This window comes from Oncorhynchus clarkii, chromosome 3 (genome assembly GCF_045791955.1).
Source record: "Oncorhynchus clarkii lewisi isolate Uvic-CL-2024 chromosome 3, UVic_Ocla_1.0, whole genome shotgun sequence".
In the NCBI taxonomy this organism is placed as follows: Eukaryota; Metazoa; Chordata; class Actinopteri; order Salmoniformes; family Salmonidae; genus Oncorhynchus; species Oncorhynchus clarkii.
The window spans coordinates 2,058,216-2,082,218 of NC_092149.1; the positions used below are offsets into that span (position 1 = coordinate 2,058,216).

At 39.3% G+C, this 24,003-nt stretch overlaps 1 protein-coding gene across 1 annotated transcript in view; it reads right to left on the reverse strand.

Moving 5' to 3' along the window:
• Window positions 1-24,003, reverse strand: part of LOC139386518 (WASH complex subunit 5-like) — a 31,326-nt gene extending 7,323 nt beyond the window's left edge. The window contains exons 1-9 of the mRNA XM_071132112.1: window positions 23,887-24,003; window positions 10,435-10,515; window positions 10,012-10,113; window positions 6,711-6,890; window positions 4,033-4,157; window positions 3,400-3,562; window positions 2,839-2,941; window positions 889-968; window positions 154-257 (exon numbers count right to left, since the gene is read on the reverse strand). Coding sequence (XP_070988213.1) covers window positions 154-257; window positions 889-968; window positions 2,839-2,941; window positions 3,400-3,562; window positions 4,033-4,157; window positions 6,711-6,890; window positions 10,012-10,113; window positions 10,435-10,515; window positions 23,887-24,003 — 1,055 coding nt within the window. The remainder of the gene's footprint in view (window positions 1-153; window positions 258-888; window positions 969-2,838; window positions 2,942-3,399; window positions 3,563-4,032; window positions 4,158-6,710; window positions 6,891-10,011; window positions 10,114-10,434; window positions 10,516-23,886) is intronic.

Sequence of the window (24,003 nt, forward strand, 5' to 3'; positions counted from 1 at the left end):
CTGCAACATCGGCAGTGTATCAAATACTTGTTCTCCCCACTGTGTATCATCCTATCATAATAATAAGCATGTACGAGCCTTCATAACGTCTTATAACGAGACTTATAAATATGTCATGTCTCTCTATGCATCCTCTCAGATGGGGCCACTGACTTGTTGAGGTTTTCCAGAGCAGCAGCGAGGTGTTTGGAGTCAAACTTGCAGGAGTAGTTCAACTCGTTGGCGATCTGTTGCCTCAGGATCTGCATCTGACCAACCTGAGGAAAAACCAACCCGTGTCACTTCCACACAGGGATTGAAACCCCCTGGTCTCCCCGGTTGGGGGAGGAGGGTATAGACCTCGAAAAAACTTATAGAATTTTCTTTGATCTCCCTTTCTGTCTGTATACTGCAATTCAGCGTTTAGCTGGGAATGTGTAGAAGACAGCTCAACTTGTAATAAACCTCGAGGTGCACAGCTGAAGTCGGAAGTTTACATACACTTAGGTTGGAGTCATTAAAACTCGTTTTTCAACAACTCCACAAATTTATTGTTAAACAAACTATAGTTTTGGCAAGTCGGTTAGGACATCTACTTCGTGCTTGACACAAGTCATTTTTCCAACAATTGTTTACAGACAGATTATTTCACATGTATTACAATTCCAGAGGGTCAGAAGTTAACATACATTTAGTTGACTGTGCCTTTAAACAGCTTGGAAAATGATGTCGCGGCTTTAGAAGCTTCCGATAGGCTAATTGACATAATTTGAGTCAATTGGAGGTGTACCAGTGTGTTACCACGGCAGCAGGCTCTGCACTGTGTCACCCATCTATGATTCTAGTCATCTAGAGACCGATCACTGAACGTGGAGGTTGTTGCCGAAACAGTTTACTGAAACACAGTACCTTCATGATGGACTCCAGGTACGGACCCCAGATCCTCTGTGTTTTGGCGACAGCGTTGGCATAACCTTTACTGGCATTTGCTGACAGAAACAAGACAAAGAAATGCAACCGTGAGTGATGATGGACAGTCCTATCCAGAGTATAATGTTCCCTGGTTATCATCTCTGGCCTTGGACAGTCCTATCCAGAGTATAATGTTCCCTGGTTATCATCTCTGGCCTTGGACAGTCCTATCCAGAGTATAATGTTCCCTGGTTATCATCTCTGGCCTTGGACAGTCCTATCCAGAGTATAATGTTCCCTGGTTATCATCTCTGGTCTTGGACAGTCCTATCCAGAGTATAATGTTCCCTGGTTATCATCTCTGGCCTTGGACAGTCCTATCCAGAGTATAATGTTCCCTGGTTATCATCTCTGGCCTTGGACAGTCCTATCCAGAGTATAATGTTCCCTGGTTATCATCTCTGGCCTTGGACAGTCCTATCCAGAGTATAATGTTCCCTGGTTATCATCTCTGGTCTTGGACAGTCCTATCCAGAGTATAATGTTCCCTGGTTATCATCTCTGGCCTTGGGACAGTCCTATCCAGAGTATAATGTTCCCTGGTTATCATCTCTGGCCTTGGACAGTCCTATCCAGAGTATAATGTTCCCTGGTTATCATCTCTGGCCTTGGGACAGTCATATCCAGAGTATAATGTTCCCTGGTTATCATCTCTGGCCTTGGACAGTCCTATCCAGAGTATAATGTTCCCTGGTTATCATCTCTGGCCTTGGGACAGTCCTATCCAGAGTATAATGTTCCCTGGTTATCATCTCTGGCCTTGGACAGTCCTATCCAGAGTATAATGTTCCCTGGTTATCATCTCTGGCCTTGGACAGTCCTATCCAGAGTATAATGTTCCCTGGTTATCATCTCTGGCCTTGGACAGTCCTATCCAGAGTATAATGTTCCCTGGTTATCATCTCTGGTCTTGGACAGTCCTATCCAGAGTATAATGTTCCCTGGTTATCATCTCTGGCCTTGGACAGTCCTATCCAGAGTATAATGTTCCCTGGTTATCATCTCTGGCCTTGGACAGTCCTATCCAGAGTATAATGTTCCCTGGTTATCATCTCTGGCCTTGGACAGTCCTATCCAGAGTATAATGTTCCCTGGTTATCATCTCTGGCCTTGGACAGTCCTATCCAGAGTATAATGTTCCCTGGTTATCATCTCTGGCCTTGGACAGTCCTATCCAGAGTATAATGTTCCCTGGTTATCATCTCTGGCCTTGGACAGTCCTATCCAGAGTATAATGTTCCCTGGTTATCATCTCTGGCCTTGGACAGTCCTATCCAGAGTATAATGTTCCCTGGTTATCATCTCTGGCCTTGGGACAGTCCTATCCAGAGTATAATGTTCCCTGGTTATCATCTCTGGCCTTGGACAGTCATATCCAGAGTATAATGTTCCCTGGTTATCATCTCTGGCCTTGGACAGTCCTATCCAGAGTATAATGTTCCCTGGTTATCATCTCTGGCCTTGGACAGTCCTATCCAGAGTATAATGTTCCCTGGTTATCATCTCTGGCCTTGGACAGTCCTATCCAGAGTATAATGTTCCCTGGTTATCATCTCTGGCCTTGGACAGTCATATCCAGAGTATAATGTTCCCTGGTTATCAACTCTGGGTCCTGTTCAGCGGGAAGCTAATGTTCCCTGGTTATCATCTCCTGTTCACTGGGAGCCTAATGTTCCCTGGTCATCATCTCTGGCTCCTGTTCAGCGGGAGCCTAATGTTCCCTGGTTATAATGACTGAAACAGGGGAGGGACTTCCTGGATTTGTCTCAATAATCATTTTTTGTTTTCACCGCTGCGAATCGTTTAAAAAATGTTTTTTTTTTATCCATTGTATATCCTAATGAACACAACCCTGGTAAGAATCCTTCCTGAGCTGTTGATACCTACCCACAATACCTTTGACGGGATTGACAGCGCTCAGCATGGCTTTAAAGACATCTACCATAGCCTTGTCTCTCAGGATGGTCTTCTGAAACACCGACAGGAAGTTCTAATGGAAACCAAAACAAACCCTGTCGTGTTACGGAACCTTGAAGGGGAAGCAACTAACGAACTGCACCACTTGGACGATTCTAAATTAAAAATCAAATCAAATTTATTGGTTAAATTAAAAGGTTAACCTGGTTAAATTAAAAGGTTAACCTGGTTAAATTAAAAGGTTAACCTGGTTAAATTAAAAAGGTTAAATTAAAAGATTAACCTGGTTAAATTAAAATGTTAACCTGGTTAAATTGAAAGGTTAACCTGGTTAAATTAAAATGTTAACCTGGTTAAATTAAAATGTTAACCTGGTTAAATTAAAATGTTAACCTGGTTAAATTAAAAGGTTAAATGAAAAGGTTAAATAGTTGTTAGGACTGCGGAAGTACATTCCATAGCATCCTAACAGACAGGAGAGTAGTGTTGATAGGCTGGCAGGCTGGGTTTCACAACATAATATCACGTGACCTGCAGTTCCTTGACCATCATGAAGCAGAGCAGCCTGTCCAGCCCGTTGAGGCCGAAGGTCCCCAGGGTGTCCTGTATCTCAGAGAACAGACGGTTGTTGGTCACCTCCTGGTGGGTCTTCAGGTCGTACCAGGTGTTCAACTGGTCCATGTAACACGTCGCTCTGGGAAACACAGGTAACAGGTGAAGGCTTTGCATGAAGACATATTAAAAGCGCTGAGAAGAGAGTATACCCCCCCATCCCAAAAAAAACAGACATCCTCTACCATGTTTACATCATGTTATTAAAGAACACCAACGCTACCTTCCATAATTAAATCCTCAAATAGCCACCCTTTGTCTTGATGACTGTTGGAAAAGCATTCCAGGTGAAACTGGTTGAGAGAATGCCAAGAGTGTTTCAAAGCTGTCAATCAAGGCAAAAGGTGGCCATTACATTTTTTTTGTCAGGTTACTTACTATATGATTCCATACGTGTTATTTCATAGTGTTGATGTCTTCACTATTATTCTACAAATGTAGAAAATAGGGTTTTTTTTTAAATAAAGAAATACCCTTGAATGAGTAGGTAGTGCTAACAAGCTAACAGACTGACGCCACCGAGGTGATATGGAGAGAGAGAGAGATACCTACTTGGGGTCTGTGATGCGGAGGATCTCTCTACAGAGTCGCCCGATGAAGGTGGCAGACTCATCGACCGCGGGGAACTTGGGTATGGGGATATGGGTCGACTGGTAGACACTCTGCCAATCCTGGATCTAAGAAACACAAAGAGGCCAACATCAGCCGTTTAAATAGTACCTATATTATTGAAACCAGGGCTCTCCCAACCCTGTCTCTGGAGAGCTACTCTCCTGTAGGTTTTCAATCCAACACCCCAGATGTAACTAACCTGATTCAACCAGCTAATATATACTGTATATAACCCCTCTACTGTATAGAGCCTCTCTACTGTATATAGCCTCTCTACTGTATATAGCCCCTCTACTGTATATAGCCCCTCTACTGTATATAGCCCCTCTACTGTATATAGTCTCCCTAATGTATATAGTCTCCCTAATGTATATAGCCTCTCTCCTGTATATAGCCTCTCTCCTGTATATAGCCCCTCTAATGTATACAGCCCCTCTACTGTATATAGTCTCCCCTGTATATAGCCTCTCCTGTATATAGCCTCTCTCCTGTATATAGCCCCTCTACTGTATATAGCCTCTCTACTGTATATAGCCCCTCTAATGTATACAGCCCCTCTAATGTATATAGTCTCCCCTGTATATAGCCTCTCCTGTATATAGCCCCTCTACTGTATATAGCCCCTCTACTGTATATAGCCCCTCTACTGTATATAGCCCCTCTACTGTATACAGCCCCTCTACTGTATACAGCCCCTCTACTGTATACAGCCCCTCTACTGTATACAGCCCCTCTACTGTATACAGCCCCTCTAATGTATACAGCCCCTCTACTGTATATAGCCCCTCTACTGTATATAGTCTCCCTAATGTATATAGCCCCTCTACTGTATATAGTCTCCCCTGTATATAGCCTCTCCTGTATATAGCCTCTCTCCTGTATATAGCCTCTCTCCTGTATATAGCCTCTCTCCTGTATATAGCCTCTCTCCTGTATATAGCCTCCCTCCTGTATATAGCCTCCCTCCTGTATATAGCCTCCCTCCTGTATATAGCCTCCCTCCTGTATATAGCCTCCCTCCTGTATATAGCCTCCCTCCTGTATATAGCCTCCCTCCTGTATATAGCCTCTCTACTGTATATAGCCTCTCTATTGTATGTAGCCTCTCTACTGTATATAGCCTCTCTACTGTATATAGCCTCTCTACTGTATATAGCCTCTCTCCTGTATATAGCCTCTCTCCTGTATATAGCCTCTCTCCTGTATATAGCCTCTCTCCTGTATATAGCCTCTCTCCTGTATATAGCCTCTCTCCTGTATATAGCCTCTCTCCTGTATATAGCCTCTCTCCTGTATATAGCCTCTCTACTGTATATAGTTCTACTATATATACTTATTTTCCACCATAATTTGCAAATAAATTCATTAAAAATCCTACAATGTGATGTTCTGGATTTTTCTTCTCATTTTGCCTGTCATCGTTGAAGTGTACCTATGATGAAAATTACAGGCCTCTCTCATCTTTTTAAGTGGGAGAACTTGCACAATTGGTGGCCGACTAAATACTTTTTTGCCCCACTGTATTTAAAAAAAGGGATACAAGGAATCAACCAGACCCACTGAGAAAGAGGTCATGTGACTATTTATAAAAAGCAGGCACAAGGAATCAACCAGACCCACTGAGAAAGAGGTAATGTGACTATATATAGAAAGGGGATACAAGGAATCAACCAGACCCAGTGAGAAAGAGGTCATGTGACTATATTAAAAAAGGAGATACAAGGAATCAACCAGACCCAGTGAGAAAGAGGTCATGTGACTATATTAAAAAAGGAGATACAAGGAATCAACCAGACCCACTGAGAAAGAGGTCATGTGACTATATATAGAAAGGGGATACAAGGAATCAACCAGACCCAGTGAGAAAGAGGTCATGTGACTATATTAAAAAAGGAGATACAAGGAATCAACCAGACCCACTGAGAAAGAGGTCATGTGACTATATTAAAAAAGGAGATACAAGGAATCAACCAGACCCAGTGAGAAAGAGGTCATGTGACTATATTAAAAAAGGAGATACAAGGAATCAACCAGACCCAGTGAGAAAGAGGTCATGTGACTATATTAAAAAAGGAGATACAAGGAATCAACCAGACCCAGTGAGAAAGAGGTCATGTGACTATATTAAAAAAGGAGATACAAGGAATCAACCAGACCCACTGAGAAAGAGGTCATGTGACTATATATAGAAAGGGGATACAAGGAATCAACCAGACCCAGTGAGAAAGAGGTCATGTGACTATATTAAAAAAGGAGATACAAGGAATCAACCAGACCCACTGAGAAAGAGGTCATGTGACTATATTAAAAAAGGAGATACAAGGAATCAACCAGACCCAGTGAGAAAGAGGTCATGTGACTATATTAAAAAAGGAGATACAAGGAATCAACCAGACCCAGTGAGAAAGAGGTCATGTGACTATATTAAAAAAGGAGATACAAGGAATCAACCAGACCCAGTGAGAAAGAGGTCATGTGACTATATTAAAAAAGGAGATACAAGGAATCAACCAGACCCACTGAGAAAGAGGTCATGTGACTATTTATAAAAAGGAGATACAAGGAATCAACCAGACCCAGTGAGAAAGAGGTCATGTGACCCTATAAAAAGGTCAAACCTTGGTGCGTAGGAAGCTGTTGCACTCCTGCTCCACGTTGTAGTTGATGATACGAGAGACCTCCTCCTGCCAGATCTTCAGGCCGTAGATGGAGACGTAATCCTGGATGTACTCAAAGGACCGGTAGAATCCGTCCATGGTGGCCGCCATCTCCTTCAGCTTCGGCATCAACTCACTGGTCTGTACCAGGTGATGAGAAATGACATTTACCAAGGATTTAGCATCAACTCACTGGTCTGTACCAGGTGATGAGAAATGACATTTACCAGGATTTAGCATCAACTCACTGGTCTGTACCAGGTGATGAGAAATTACATTTACCAGGATTTAGCATCAACTCACTGGTCTGTACCAGGTGATGAGAAATGACATTTACCAATATTTAATATTCTGTAATACTTTAAAATATATATCTTTTTTTTTACATTTTCAAGTTAGCAGACAACTTTGTTTTTGTATTCTGTCATGAATAAAACCTGAAAAAACGGATACTTCAGACAGTGAAAGTTTTTGAAAGTGACGGTTAACCTTGTGCTGAATGGTACTGTGGATTTATTTTTTAAATGTAACCTTTATTTAACTAGGCAAGTCAGTTAAGAAAGAATTTGTATTTTCAATGAACAGTCTACCCCGGCCAAACCCGGGACGACGCTGGGCCAATTGTGCGCCACCTTATGGGACTCCCGGCCGGATGTGATACAGCCCGGAATCGAACTAGGGTCTGTAGTGATGCCTCTCGCACTGAGGTGCAGTGCCTTAGACCGCTGCGCCATTCGACAGCCCCTCAGAACGGTTGATATTGTGCTGTGTTATGGTCAGATATCTCACCTTAGCCTTGGGGGTAAAGATAAGTCCTTTGTGTAGAGCGTAGGCTACTCTTCTCACCTTAGCCTTGGGGGTAAAGATAAGTCCTTTGTGTAGAGCGTAGGCTACTATCTCACCTTAGCCTTGGGGTTAAAGATAAGTCCTTTGTGTAGAGCGTAGGCTACTATCTCACCTTAGCCTTGGGGTTAAAGATAAGTCCTTTGTGTAGAGCGTAGGCTACTCTTCTCACCTTAGCCTTGGGGTTAAAGATAAGTCCTTTGTGTAGAGCGTAGGCTACTATCTCACCTTAGCCTTGGGGTTAAAGATAAGTCCTTTGTGTAGAGCGTAGGCTACTATCTCACCTTAGCCTTGGGGTTAAAGATAAGTCCTTTGTGTAGAGCGTAGGCTACTATCTCACCTTAGCCTTGGGGTTAAAGATAAGTCATTTGTGTAGAGCGTAGGCTACTATCTCACCTTAGCCTTGGGGTTAAAGATAAGTCCTTTGTGTAGAGCGTAGGCTACTATCTCACCTTAGCCTTGGGGTTAAAGATAAGTCCTTTGTGTAGAGCGTAGGCTACTATCTCACCTTAGCCTTGGGGTTAAAGATACAGTGCCTTGCGAAAGTATTCGGCCCCCTTGAACTTTGCGACCTTTTGCCACATTTCAGGCTTCAAACATAAAGATATAAAACTGTATTTTTTTGTGAAGAATCAACAACAAGTGGGACACAATCATGAAGTGGAACGACATTTATTGGATATTTCAAACTGTTTTAACAAATCAAAAACTGAAAAATTGGGCGTGCAAAATTATTCAGCCCCCTTAAGTTAATACTTTGTAGCGCCACCTTTTGCTGCGATTACAGCTGTAAGTCGCTTGGGGTATGTCTCTATCAGTTTTGCACATCGAGAGACTGACATTTTTTCCCATTCCTCCTTGCAAAACAGCTCGAGCTCAGTGAGGTTGGATGGAGAGCATTTGTGAACAGCAGTTTTCAGTTCTTTCCACAGATTCTCGATTGGATTCAGGTCTGGACTTTGACTTGGCCATTCTAACACCTGGATATGTTTATTTTTGAACCATTCCATTGTAGATTTTGCTTTATGTTTTGGATCATTGTCTTGTTGGAAGACAAATCTCCGTCCCAGTCTCAGGTTTTTGCAGACTCCATCAGGTTTTCTTCCAGAATGGTCCTGTATTTGGCTCCATCCATCTTCCCATCAATTTTAACCATCTTCCCTGTCCCTGCTGAAGAAAAGCAGGCCCAAACCATGATGCTGCCACCACCATGTTTGACAGTGGGGATGGTGTGTTCAGGGTGATGAGCTGTGTTGCTTTTACGCCAAACATAACGTTTTGCATTGTTGCCAAAAAGTTCAATTTTGGTTTCATCTGACCAGAGCACCTTCTTCCACATGTTTGGTGTCTCCCAGGTGGCTTGTGGCAAACTTTAAACGACACTTTTTATGGATAGCTTTAAGAAATAGCTTTCTTCTTGCCACTCTTCCATAAAAGGCCAGATTTGTGCAATATGCGACTGATTGTTGTCCTATGGACAGAGTCTCCCACCTCAGCTGTAGATCTCTGCAGTTCATCCAGAGTGATCATGGGCCTCTTGGCTGCATCTCTGATCAGTCTTCTCCTTGTATGAGCTGAAAGTTTAGAGGGACGGCCAGGTCTTGGTAGATTTGCAGTGGTCTGATACTCCTTCAATTTCAATATTATCGCTTGCACAGTGCTCCTTGGGATGTTTAAAGCTTGGGAAATCTTTTTGTATCCAAATCCGGCTTTAAACTTCTTCACAACAGTATCTCGGACCTGCCTGGTGTGTTCCTTGTTCTTCATGATGCTCTCTGCGCTTTTAACGGACCTCTGAGACTATCACAGTGCAGGTGCATTTATACGGAGACTTGATTACACACAGGTGGATTGTATTTATCATCATTAGTCATTTAGGTCAACATTGGATCATTCAGAGATCCTCACTGAACTTCTGGAGAGAGTTTGCTGCACTGAAAGTAAAGGGGCTGAATAATTTTGCACGCCCAATTTTTCAGTTTTTGATTTGTTAAAAAAGTTTGAAATATCCAATAAATGTCGTTCCACTTCATGATTGTGTCCCACTTGTTGTTGATTCTCCACAAAAAAATACAGTTTTATATCTTTATGTTTGAAGCCTGAAATGTGGCAAAAGGTCGCAAAGTTCAAGGGGGCCGAATACTTTCGCAAGGCACTGTAAGTCCTTTGTGTAGAGCGTAGGCTACTATCTCACCTTAGCCTTGGGGTTAAAGATAAGTCCTTTGTGTAGAGCGTAGGCTACTCTTCTCACCTTAGCCTTGGGGTTAAAGATAAGTCCTTTGTGTAGAGCGTAGGCTACTATCTCACCTTAGCCTTGGGGTTAAAGATAAGTCCTTTGTGTAGAACTTAGGCTACTATCTCATCTTAGCCTTGGGGTTAAAGATAAGTCCTTTGTGTAGAGCGTAGGCTACTATCTCACCTTAGCCTTGGGGTTAAAGATAAGTCCTTTGTGTAGAGCGTAGGCTACTCTTCTCACCAACTCCTTCCTGATACCATCTTCCAGGAGCTGCTTGGGATCCACCTGAAGAGACGCCATTAAAAAAGGTAAGACTTCTGCATTTAGACACATTTTCTCAAATATAAACATATATTTTTATTTTATTTCATCTTTATTTAACTAGGCAAGTCAGTTAAGAACAAATTCTTATTTTAAAATGATGGCCTACCGGGGAACAGTAGGTTAACTGCCTGTTCAGTGGCAGAAAGACTGATTTACCTTGTCAGCTTGAGAGATTCTACCAACCTTTCGATTACTAGTCCAACGCTCTAACCACTAGGCTACCTGCCGTCAATATATCTAAAAACAACAGTTGCACAAACCCGTTTTAGTTTAACAACTGACCTTGATGATTCCAACCAGCGTCGTCTTCATCATCAGAATCCCTTCAGTGAAGATGGAGATGGCGTGGGTGAGTTTGGCAACCTGTGAGAACATCAGGAACAAAATAACAAGTCCAGGATGTTCAGCTGTAGAAAAACCACTGCCTCTCACAGAACGCCGCCTCTCACACAACGCCGCCTCTCACACAACGCCGCCTCTCACACAACGCCGCCTCTCACACAACGCCGCCTCTCACACAACGCCGCCTCTCACACAACGCCGCCTCTCACACAACGCCGCCTCTCACAGAACGCCGCCTCTCACAGAACGCCGCCTCTCACAGAACGCTGCCTCTCACAGAACGCCGCTATAGGTCCTAGTTATAGTTATACTATAGGTCCTAGTTATAGTCACTACTATAGGTCCTAGTTATACTATAGGTCCTAGTTATAGTCACTACTATAGGTCCTAGTTATACTATAGGTCCTAGTTATAGTCACTACTATAGGTCCTAGTTATACTATAGGTCCTAGTTATAGTCACTACTATAGGTCCTAGTTACAGTCACTACTATAGGTCCTAGTTATAGTCACTACTATAGGTCCTAGTTATAGTCACTACTATAGGTCCTAGTTATACTATAGGTCCTAGTTATAGTCACTACTATAGGTCCTAGTTACAGTCACTACTATAGGTCCTAGTTACAGTCACTACTATAGGTCCTAGTTGTAGTCACTACTATAGGTCCTAGTTATAGTCACTACTATAGGTCCTAGTTGTAGTCACTACTATAGGTCCTAGTTGTAGTCACTACTATAGGTCCTAGTTACAGTCACTACTATAGGTCCTAGTTATAGTCACTACTATAGGTCCTAGTTACAGTCACTACTATAGGTCCTAGTTACAGTCACTACTATAAGTCCTAGTTATAGTCCCTACTATAGGTCCTAGTTACAGTCACTACTATAGGTCCTAGTTATAGTTACTACTATAGGTCCTAGTTATAGTTACTACTATAGGTCCTAGTTATAGTCACTACTATAGGTCCTAGTTATAGTCACTACTATAGGTCCTAGTTATACTATAGGTCCTAGTTATAGTCACTACTATAGGTCCTAGTTATAGTATAGGTCCTAGTTATAGTCACTACTATAGGTCCTAGTTATAGTCACTACTATAGGTCCTAGTTATAGTCACTACTATAGGTCCTAGTTATAGTCACTACTATAGGTCCTAGTTATAGTCACTACTATAGGTCCTAGTTACAGTCACTACTATAGGTCCTAGTTATAGTCACTACTATAGGTCCTAGTTATAGTCACTACTATAGGTCCTAGTTACAGTCACTACTATAGGTCCTAGTTATAGTTATACTATAGGTCCTAGTTACAGTCACTACTATAGGTCCTAGTTACAGTCACTACTATAGGTCCTAGTTATAGTCACTACTATAGGTCCTAGTTATAGTCACTACTATAGGTCCTAGTTACAGTCACTACTATAGGTCCTAGTTATAGTTATACTATAGGTCCTAGTTACAGTCACTACTATAGGTCCTAGTTACAGTCACTACTATAGGTCCTAGTTACAGTCACTACTATAGGTCCTAGTTATAGTCACTACTATAGGTCCTAGTTATAGTCACTACTATAGGTCCTAGTTATACTATAGGTCCTAGTTATAGTCACTACTATAGGTCCTAGTTATAGTCACTACTATAGGTCCTAGTTATAGTCACTACTATAGGTCCTAGTTATAGTCACTACTATAGGTCCTAGTTATAGTCATTACTATAGGTCCTAGTTATAGTCACTACTATAGGTCCTAGTTATAGTCACTACTATAGGTCCTAGTTATAGTCACTACTATAGGTCCTAGTTATAGTCACTACTATAGGTCCTAGTTACAGTTACTACTATAGGTCCTAGTTATAGTCCCTACTATAGGTCCTAGTTATAGTCCCTACTATAGGTCCTAGTTATAGTCCCTACTATAGGTCCTAGTTATAGTCCCTACTATAGGTCCTAGTTATAGTCACTACTATAGGTCCTAGTTATAGTCCCTACTATAGGTCCTAGTTATAGTCACTACTATAGGTCCTAGTTATAGTCCCTACTATAGGTCCTAGTTATAGTCACTACTATAGGTCCTAGTTATAGTCACTACTATAGGTCCTAGTTATACTATAGGTCCTAGTTATAGTCACTACTATAGGTCCTAGTTATAGTTATACTATAGGTCCTAGTTATAGTCACTACTATAGGTCCTAGTTACAGTCACTACTATAGGTCCTAGTTATAGTCACTACTATAGGTCCTAGTTATAGTCACTACTATAGGTCCTAGTTATAGTCACTACTATAGGTCCTAGTTATAGTCACTACTATAGGTCCTAGTTACAGTCACTACTATAGGTCCTAGTTATAGTCACTACTATAGGTCCTAGTTATACTATAGGTCCTAGTTATAGTCACTACTATAGGTCCTAGTTATACTATAGGTCCTAGTTATAGTCACTACTATAGGTCCTAGTTATACTATAGGTCCTAGTTATAGTCACTACTATAGGTCCTAGTTATAGTATAGGTCCTAGTTATAGTCACTACTATAGGTCCTAGTTATACTATAGGTCCTAGTTATAGTCACTACTATAGGTCCTAGTTATAGTCACTACTATAGGTCCTAGTTACAGTCACTACTATAGGTCCTAGTTATAGTCACTACTATAGGTCCTAGTTATAGTCCCTACTATAGGTCCTAGTTATAGTCACTACTATAGGTCCTAGTTATAGTCACTACTATAGGTCCTAGTTACAGTCACTACTATAGGTCCTAGTTACAGTCACTACTATAGGTCCTAGTTACAGTCACTACTATAGGTCCTAGTTATAGTCACTACTATAGGTCCTAGTTATAGTCACTACTATAGGTCCTAGTTACAGTCACTACTATAGGTCCTAGTTACAGTCACTACTATAGGTCCTAGTTATAGTCACTACTATAGGTCCTAGTTATAGTCACTACTATAGGTCCTAGTTATAGTCACTACTATAGGTCCTAGTTATAGTCACTACTATAGGTCCTAGTTATAGTATAGGTCCTAGTTATAGTCACTACTATAGGTCCTAGTTATACTATAGGTCCTAGTTATAGTCACTACTATAGGTCCTAGTTATAGTCACTACTATAGGTCCTAGTTATAGTCACTACTATAGGTCCTAGTTATAGTCACTACTATAGGTCCTAGTTATAGTCACTACTATAGGTCCTAGTTATAGTCACTACTATAGGTCCTAGTTATACTATAGGTCCTAGTTATAGTCCCTACTATAGGTCCTAGTTATACTATAGGTCCTAGTTATAGTCACTACTATAGGTCCTAGTTATAGTCACTACTATAGGTCCTAGTTATAGTCACTACTATAGGTCCTAGTTATAGTCACTACTATAGGTCCTAGTTATAGTCACTACTATAGGTCCTAGTTATAGTCACTACTATAGGTCCTAGTTATAGTCACTACTATAGGTCCTAGTTATAGTCACTACTATAGGTCCTAGTTATAGTCACTACTATAGGTCCTAGTTATAGTTACTACTATAGGTCCTAGTTATAGTCACTACTATAGGTCCTAGTTACAGTCACTACTATAGGTCCTAGTTATAGTCACTACTATAGGTCCTAGTTATAGTCACTACTATAGGTCCTAGTTATAGTCACTACTATAGGTCCTAGTTATAGTCACTACTATAGGTCCTAGTTACAGTCACTACTATAGGTCCTAGTTACAGTCACTACTATAGGTCCTAGTTATAGTCCCTACTATAGGTCCTAGTTATAGTCACTACTATAGGTCCTAGTTATAGTCACTACTATAGGTCCTAGTTATAGTCACTACTATAGGTCCTAGTTATAGTCACTACTATAGGTCCTAGTTATACTATAGGTCCTAGTTATAGTCACTACTATAGGTCCTAGTTATAGTCACTACTATAGGTCCTAGTTATAGTCACTACTATAGGTCCTAGTTATAGTCACTACTATAGGTCCTAGTTATAGTTACTACTATAGGTCCTAGTTATAGTCACTACTATAGGTCCTAGTTATAGTCACTACTATAGGTCCTAGTTATAGTCACTACTATAGGTCCTAGTTATAGTCACTACTATAGGTCCTAGTTATACTATAGGTCCTAGTTATACTATAGGTCCTAGTTATAGTCACTACTATAGGTCCTAGTTATAGTCACTACTATAGGTCCTAGTTATAGTCACTACTATAGGTCCTAGTTATAGTCACTACTATAGGTCCTAGTTATAGTCACTACTATAGGTCCTAGTTATAGTCACTACTATAGGTCCTAGTTATACTATAGGTCCTAGTTATAGTCACTACTATAGGTCCTAGTTATACTATAGGTCCTAGTTATAGTCACTACTATAGGTCCTAGTTATAGTCACTACTATAGGTCCTAGTTATACTATAGGTCCTAGTTATAGTCACTACTATAGGTCCTAGTTATAGTCACTACTATAGGTCCTAGTTATACTATAGGTCCTAGTTATAGTCACTACTATAGGTCCTAGTTATAGTCACTACTATAGGTCCTAGTTATAGTCACTACTATAGGTCCTAGTTATAGTCACTACTATAGGTCCTAGTTATACTATAGGTCCTAGTTATAGTCACTACTATAGGTCCTAGTTATAGTCACTACTATAGGTCCTAGTTATACTATAGGTCCTAGTTATAGTCACTACTATAGGTCCTAGTTATAGTCACTACTATAGGTCCTAGTTATAGTCACTACTATAGGTCCTAGTTATAGTCACTACTATAGGTCCTAGTTATAGTCACTACTATAGGTCCTAGATATAGTCACTACTATAGGTCCTAGTTATACTATAGGTCCTAGTTATAGTCACTACTATAGGTCCTAGTTATAGTCACTACTATAGGTCCTAGTTATAGTCACTACTATAGGTCCTAGTTATAGTCAGTACTATAGGTTATAGTCACTACTATAGGTCCTAGTTATAGTCACTACTATAGGTCCTAGTTATAGTCACTACTATAGGTCCTAGTTATACTATAGGTCCTAGTTATAGTCACTACTATAGGTCCTAGTTATAGTCACTACTATAGGTCCTAGTTATAGTCACTACTATAGGTCCTAGTTATACTATAGGTCCTAGTTATAGTCACTACTATAGGTCCTAGTTATAGTCACTACTATAGGTCCTAGTTATAGTTACTACTATAGGTCCTAGTTATAGTCACTACTATAGGTCCTAGTTATAGTCACTACTATAGGTCCTAGTTATAGTCACTACTATAGGTCCTAGTTATACTACTATAGGTCCTAGTTATAGTCCCTACTATAGGTCCTAGTTATAGTCACTACTATAGGTCCTAGTTATAGTCACTACTATAGGTCCTAGTTAGGTCCTAGTTATAGTCACTACTATAGGTCCTAGTTATAGTCACTACTATAGGTCCTAGTTATAGTCCCTACTATAGGTCCTAGTTATAGTCACTACTATAGGTCCTAGTTATAGTCACTACTATAGGTCCTAGTTATAGTCACTACTATAGGTCCTAGTTATAGTCACTACTATAGGTCCTAGTTATAGTCACTACTATAGGTCCTAGTTATAGTCACTACTATAGGTCCTAGTTATAGTCACTACTATAGGTCCTAGTTATAGTCACTACTATAGGTCCTAGTTATAGTCACTACTATAGGTCCTAGTTATAGTTACAGTCCCTACTATAGGTCCTAGTTACAGTCCCTACTATAGGTCCTAGTTATAGTCACTACTATAGGTCCTAGTTATACTATAGGTCCTAGTTATACTATAGGTCCTAGTTATAGTCACTACTATAGGTCCTAGTTATAGTCACTACTATAGGTCCTAGTTATAGTCACTACTATAGGTCCTAGTTATAGTCACTACTATAGGTCCTAGTTATAGTCACTACTATAGGTCCTAGTTATAGTCACTACTATAGGTCCTAGTTATACTATAGGTCCTAGTTATAGTCACTACTATAGGTCCTAGTTATACTATAGGTCCTAGTTATAGTCACTACTATAGGTCCTAGTTATACTATAGGTCCTAGTTATAGTCACTACTATAGGTCCTAGTTATAGTCACTACTATAGGTCCTAGTAGGTCCTAGTTATAGTCACTACTATAGGTCCTAGTTATAGTCACTACTATAGGTCCTAGTTATAGTCACTACTATAGGTCCTAGTTATAGTCACTACTATAGGTCCTAGTTATAGTCACTACTATAGGTCCTAGATATAGTCACTACTATAGGTCCTAGTTATAGTCACTACTATAGGTCCTAGTTATACTATAGGTCCTAGTTATAGTCACTACTATAGGTCCTAGTTATAGTCACTACTATAGGTCCTAGTTATAGTCACTACTATAGGTCCTAGTTATAGTCAGTACTATAGGTTATAGTCACTACTATAGGTCCTAGTTATAGTCACTACTATAGGTCCTAGTTATAGTCACTACTATAGGTCCTAGTTATACTATAGGTCCTAGTTATAGTCACTACTATAGGTCCTAGTTATAGTCACTACTATAGGTCCTAGTTATAGTACTACTATAGGTCCTAGTTATAGTCACTACTATAGGTCCTAGTTATAGTCACTACTATAGGTCCTAGTTATAGTCACTACTATAGGTCCTAGTTATAGTCACTACTATAGGTCCTAGTTATAGTCACTACTATAGGTCCTAGTTATAGTCACTACTATAGGTCCTAGTTATAGTCACTACTATAGGTCCTAGTTATAGTTACTACTATAGGTCCTAGTTATAGTCACTACTATAGGTCCTAGTTATAGTCACTACTATAGGTCCTAGTTATAGTCCCTACTATAGGTCCTAGTTATAGTCACTACTATAGGTCCTAGTTATAGTCACTACTATAGGTCCTAGTTATAGTTACTACTATAGGTCCTAGTTATAGTCACTACTATAGGTCCTAGTTATAGTTACTACTATAGGTCCTAGTTATAGTCACTACTATAGGTCCTAGTTATAGTCACTACTATAGGTCCTAGTTATAGTCACTACTATAGGTCCTAGTTACAGTCACTACTATAGGTCCTAGTTAGTCCCTACTATAGGTCCTAGTTACAGTCCCTACTATAGGTCCTAGTTATAGTCACTACTATAGGTCCTAGTTATACTATAGGTCCTAGTTATACTATAGGTCCTAGTTATAGTCACTACTATAGGTCCTAGTTATAGTCACTACTATAGGTCCTAGTTATAGTCACTACTATAGGTCCTAGTTATAGTCACTACTATAGGTCCTAGTTATAGTCACTACTATAGGTCCTAGTTATAGTCACTACTATAGGTCCTAGTTATACTATAGGTCCTAGTTATAGTCACTACTATAGGTCCTAGTTATACTATAGGTCCTAGTTATAGTCACTACTATAGGTCCTAGTTATACTATAGGTCCTAGTTATAGTCACTACTATAGGTCCTAGTTATAGTCACTACTATAGGTCCTAGTTATACTATAGGTCCTAGTTATAGTCACTACTATAGGTCCTAGTTATAGTCACTACTATAGGTCCTAGTTATAGTCACTACTATAGGTCCTAGTTATAGTCACTACTATAGGTCCTAGTTATAGTCACTACTATAGGTCCTAGATATAGTCACTACTATAGGTCCTAGTTATAGTCACTACTATAGGTCCTAGTTATACTATAGGTCCTAGTTATAGTCACTACTATAGGTCCTAGTTATAGTCACTACTATAGGTCCTAGTTATAGTCACTACTATAGGTCCTAGTTATAGTCAGTACTATAGGTTATAGTCACTACTATAGGTCCTAGTTATAGTCACTACTATAGGTCCTAGTTATAGTCACTACTATAGGTCCTAGTTATACTATAGGTCCTAGTTATAGTCACTACTATAGGTCCTAGTTATAGTCACTACTATAGGTCCTAGTTATAGTTACTACTATAGGTCCTAGTTATAGTCACTACTATAGGTCCTAGTTATAGTCACTACTATAGGTCCTAGTTATAGTCACTACTATAGGTCCTAGTTATAGTCACTACTATAGGTCCTAGTTATAGTCCCTACTATAGGTCCTAGTTATAGTCACTACTATAGGTCCTAGTTATAGTCACTACTATAGGTCCTAGTTATAGTTACTACTATAGGTCCTAGTTATAGTCACTACTATAGGTCCTAGTTATAGTCACTACTATAGGTCCTAGTCCCTACTATAGGTCCTAGTTATAGTCACTACTATAGGTCCTAGTTATAGTCACTACTATAGGTCCTAGTTATAGTTACTACTATAGGTCCTAGTTATAGTCACTACTATAGGTCCTAGTTATAGTCACTACTATAGGTCCTAGTTACTACTATAGGTCCTAGTTATAGTCACTACTATAGGTCCTAGTTATAGTCACTACTATAGGTCCTAGTTATAGTCACTACTATAGGTCCTAGTTATAGTCACTACTATAGGTCCTAGTTATAGTCACTACTATAGGTCCTAGTTATAGTTACTACTATAGGTCCTAGTCACTACTATAGGTCCACTACTATAGGTCCTAGTTATAGTCACTACTATAGGTCCTAGTTATAGTTACTACTATAGGTCCTAGTTATAGTCACTACTATAGGTCCTAGTTATAGTCACTACTATAGGTCCTAGTTATAGTCACTACTATAGGTCCTAGTTATAGTCACTACTATAGGTCCTAGTTATAGTCACTACTATAGGTCCTAGTTATAGTCACTACTATAGGTCCTAGTTATAGTCACTACTATAGGTCCTAGTTATAGTCACTACTATAGGTCCTAGTTATAGTCACTACTATAGGTCCTAGTTATAGTCACTACCTAGTTATAGTCACTACTATAGGTCCTAGTTATAGTCACTACTATAGGTCCTATTTATAGTCACTACTATAGGTCCTAGTTATAGTCACTACTATAGGTCCTAGTTATAGTTACTACTATAGGTCCTAGTTATAGTCACTACTATAGGTCCTAGTTATAGTCACTACTATAGGTCCTAGTTATAGTCACTACTATAGGTCCTAGTTATAGTCACTACTAGTTATAGTCACTACTATAGGTCCTAGTTATAGTCACTACTATAGGTCCTAGTTATAGTACTATAGGTCCTACTATAGGTCCTAGTTATAGTCACTACTATAGGTCCTAGTTATAGTCACTACTATAGGTCCTAGTTATAGTCACTACTATAGGTCCTAGTTATAGTCACTACTATAGGTCCTAGTTATAGTCACTACTATAGGTCCTAGTTATAGTTACTACTATAGGTCCTAGTTATAGTCACTACTATAGGTCCTAGTTACAGTCACTACTATAGGTCCTAGTTATAGTCACTACTATAGGTCCTAGTTATAGTCACTACTATAGGTCCTAGTTATAGTCACTACTATAGGTCCTAGTTATAGTCACTACTATAGGTCCTAGTTACAGTCACTACTATAGGTCCTAGTTATAGTCCCTACTATAGGTCCTAGTTACAGTCACTACTATAGGTCCTAGTTATAGTCACTACTATAGGTCCACTAGTTATACTATAGGTCCTAGTTATAGTCACTACTATAGGTCCTAGTTATAGTCACTACTATAGGTCCTAGTTATAGTCACTACTATAGGTCCTAGTTATAGTCACTACTATAGGTCCTAGTTATAGTCACTACTATAGGTCCTAGTTATAGTCACTACTATAGGTCCTAGTTATACTATAGGTCCTAGTTATAGTCACTACTATAGGTCCTAGTTATACTATAGGTCCTAGTTATAGTCACTACTATAGGTCCTAGTTATACTATAGGTCCTAGTTATAGTCACTACTATAGGTCCTAGTTATAGTCACTACTATAGGTCCTAGTTAGTAGTACTACTATAGGTCCTAGTTATAGTCACTACTATAGGTCCTAGTTATAGTCACTACTATAGGTCCTAGTTATAGTCACTACTATAGGTCCTAGTTATAGTCACTACTATAGGTCCTAGTTATAGTCACTACTATAGGTCCTAGATATAGTCACTACTATAGGTCCTAGTTATAGTCACTACTATAGGTCCTAGTTATACTATAGGTCCTAGTTATAGTCACTACTATAGGTCCTAGTTATAGTCACTACTATAGGTCCTAGTTATAGTCACTACTATAGGTCCTAGTTATAGTCAGTACTATAGGTTATAGTCACTACTATAGGTCCTAGTTATAGTCACTACTATAGGTCCTAGTTATAGTCACTACTATAGGTCCTAGTTATACTATAGGTCCTAGTTATAGTCACTACTATAGGTCCTAGTTATAGTCACTACTATAGGTCCTAGTTATAGTTACTACTATAGGTCCTAGTTATAGTCACTACTATAGGTCCTAGTTATAGTCACTACTATAGGTCCTAGTTATAGTCACTACTATAGGTCCTAGTTATAGTCACTACTATAGGTCCTAGTTATAGTCCCTACTATAGGTCCTAGTTATAGTCACTACTATAGGTCCTAGTTATAGTCACTACTATAGGTCCTAGTTATAGTTACTACTATAGGTCCTAGTTATAGTCACTACTATAGGTCCTAGTTATAGTCACTACTATAGGTCCTAGTTATAGTCCCTACTATAGGTCCTAGTTATAGTCACTACTATAGGTCCTAGTTATAGTCACTACTATAGGTCCTAGTTATAGTTACTACTATAGGTCCTAGTTATAGTCACTACTATAGGTCCTAGTTATAGTCACTACTATAGGTCCTAGTTATAGTCACTACTATAGGTCCTAGTTATAGTTACTACTATAGGTCCTAGTTATAGTCACTACTATAGGTCCTAGTTATAGTCACTACTATAGGTCCTAGTTATAGTTACTACTATAGGTCCTAGTTATAGTCACTACTATAGGTCCTAGTTATAGTCACTACTATAGGTCCTAGTTATAGTCACTACTATAGGTCCTAGTTATAGTCACTACTATAGGTCCTAGTTATAGTCACTACTATAGGTCCTAGTTATAGTCACTACTATAGGTCCTAGTTATAGTCACTACTATAGGTCCTAGTTATAGTCACTACTATAGGTCCTAGTTATAGTCACTACTATAGGTCCTAGTTATAGTCACTACTATAGGTCCTAGTTATAGTCACTACTATAGGTCCTGTTATAGTCACTACTATAGGTCCTATTTATAGTCACTACTATAGGTCCTAGTTATAGTCACTACTATAGGACCTAGTTATAGTCACTACTATAGGTCCTAGTTATAGTCACTACTATAGGTCCTAGTTATAGTCACTACTATAGGTCCTAGTTATAGTCACTACTATAGGTCCTAGTTATAGTCACTACTATAGGTCCTAGTTATAGTCACTACTATAGGTCCTAGTTATAGTCACTACTATAGGTCCTATTTATAGTCACTACTATAGGTCCTAGTTATAGTCACTACTATAGGTCCTAGTTATAGTTACTACTATAGGTCCTAGTTATAGTCACTACTATAGGTCCTAGTTATAGTCACTACTATAGGTCCTAGTTATAGTCACTACTATAGGTCCTAGTTATAGTCACTACTATAGGTCCTAGTTATAGTCACTACTATAGGTCCTAGTTATAGTCACTACTATAGGTCCTAGTTATAGTCAATACTATAGGTCCTAGTTATACTATAGGTCCTAGTTATAGTCACTACTATAGGTCCTAGTTATAGTCACTACTATAGGTCCTAGTTATAGTCACTACTATAGGTCCTAGTTATAGTCACTACTATAGGTCCTAGTTATAGTCACTACTATAGGTCCTATTTATAGTCACTTATAGGTCCTAGTTATAGTCCCTACTATAGGTCCTAGTTATAGTCACTACTATAGGTCCTAGTTATAGTCCCTACTATAGGTCCTAGTTATAGTCACTACTATAGGTCCTATTTATAGTCACTACTATAGGTCCTAGTTATAGTCACTACTATAGGTCCTAGTTATAGTCACTACTATAGGTCCTAGTTATAGTCACTACTATAGGTCCTAGTTATAGTCACTACTATAGGTCCTAGTTATAGTCACTACTATAGGTCCTAGTTATAGTTACTACTATAGGTCCTAGTTATAGTTACTACTATAGGTCCTAGTTACAGTCACTACTATAGGTCCTAGTTATAGTCACTACTATAGGTCCTAGTTATAGTCACTACTATAGGTCCTAGTTATACTATAGGTCCTAGTTATAGTCAATACTATAGGTCCTAGTTATACTATAGGTCCTAGTTATAGTCACTACTATAGGTCCTAGTTATAGTCACTACTATAGGTCCTAGTTATAGTCACTATTATAGGTCCTAGTTATAGTCACTACTATAGGTCCTAGTTATAGTCACTACTATAGGTCCTAGTTATAGTCACTACTATAGGTCCTAGTTAGTAGTCACTACTATAGGTCCTAGTTATAGTGACTACTATAGGTCCTAGTTATAGTCCCTACTATAGGTCCTAGTTATAGTCACTACTATAGGTCCTAGTTATAGTCACTACTATAGGTCCTAGTTATAGTCACTACTATAGGTCCTAGTTATAGTCACTACTATAGGTCCTAGTTATAGTCACTACTATAGGTCCTAGTTATAGTCAATACTATAGGTTATAGTCACTACTATAGGTCCTAGTTATAGTCACTACTATAGGTCCTAGTTATAGTCAATACTATAGGTTATAGTCACTACTATAGGTCCTAGTTATAGTCACTACTATAGGTCCTATAGTAGTAACTATAACTAGGTCCTATAGTAGTCACTACTATAGGTCCTAGTTATAGTCACTACTATAGGTCCTAGTTAGTAGTCCCTACTATAGGTCCTAGTTATAGTCACTACTATAGGTCCTAGTTATAGTCACTACTACAGGTCCTAGTTATAGTCACTACTATAGGTTATAGTCACTACTATAGGTCCTAGTTATAGTCACTACTATAGGTCCTAGTTATAGTCACTACTATAGGTCCTAGTTATAGTCCCTACTATAGGTCCTAGTTATAGTCACTACTATAGGTCCTAGTTATAGTCACTACTATAGGTCCTAGTTATAGTCACTACTACAGGTCCTAGTTATAGTCACTACTATAGGTCCTAGTTATAGTCACTACTATAGGTCCTAGTTATAGTTACTACTATAGGTCCTAGTTATAGTCACTACTATAGGTCCTAGTTATAGTCACTACTATAGGTCCTAGTTATAGTCACTACTATAGGTCCTAGTTATACTATAGGTCCTAGTTATAGCCACTACTATAGGTCCTAACAGTCATGTGTGCATACATTTTCTATTGGGAGGCCCCAGCGGGAATCGAACCCACAACCTTTGTCATCGCAAGCGCCATGATCATCCGACTGATTCACACAGAGACCATAAGCCGTCTCTAAAACAACCTCTGACCTCGTAGCGAGCCCCAGCTGGGCGTAGTCCTTCCAGCTTGTCCTTGTCCAGTCTGGTGGGAACCTCCATGATGGCATGAATCTGCAGCTTGATGATCTTAGCCAGGGAGGTGAACAT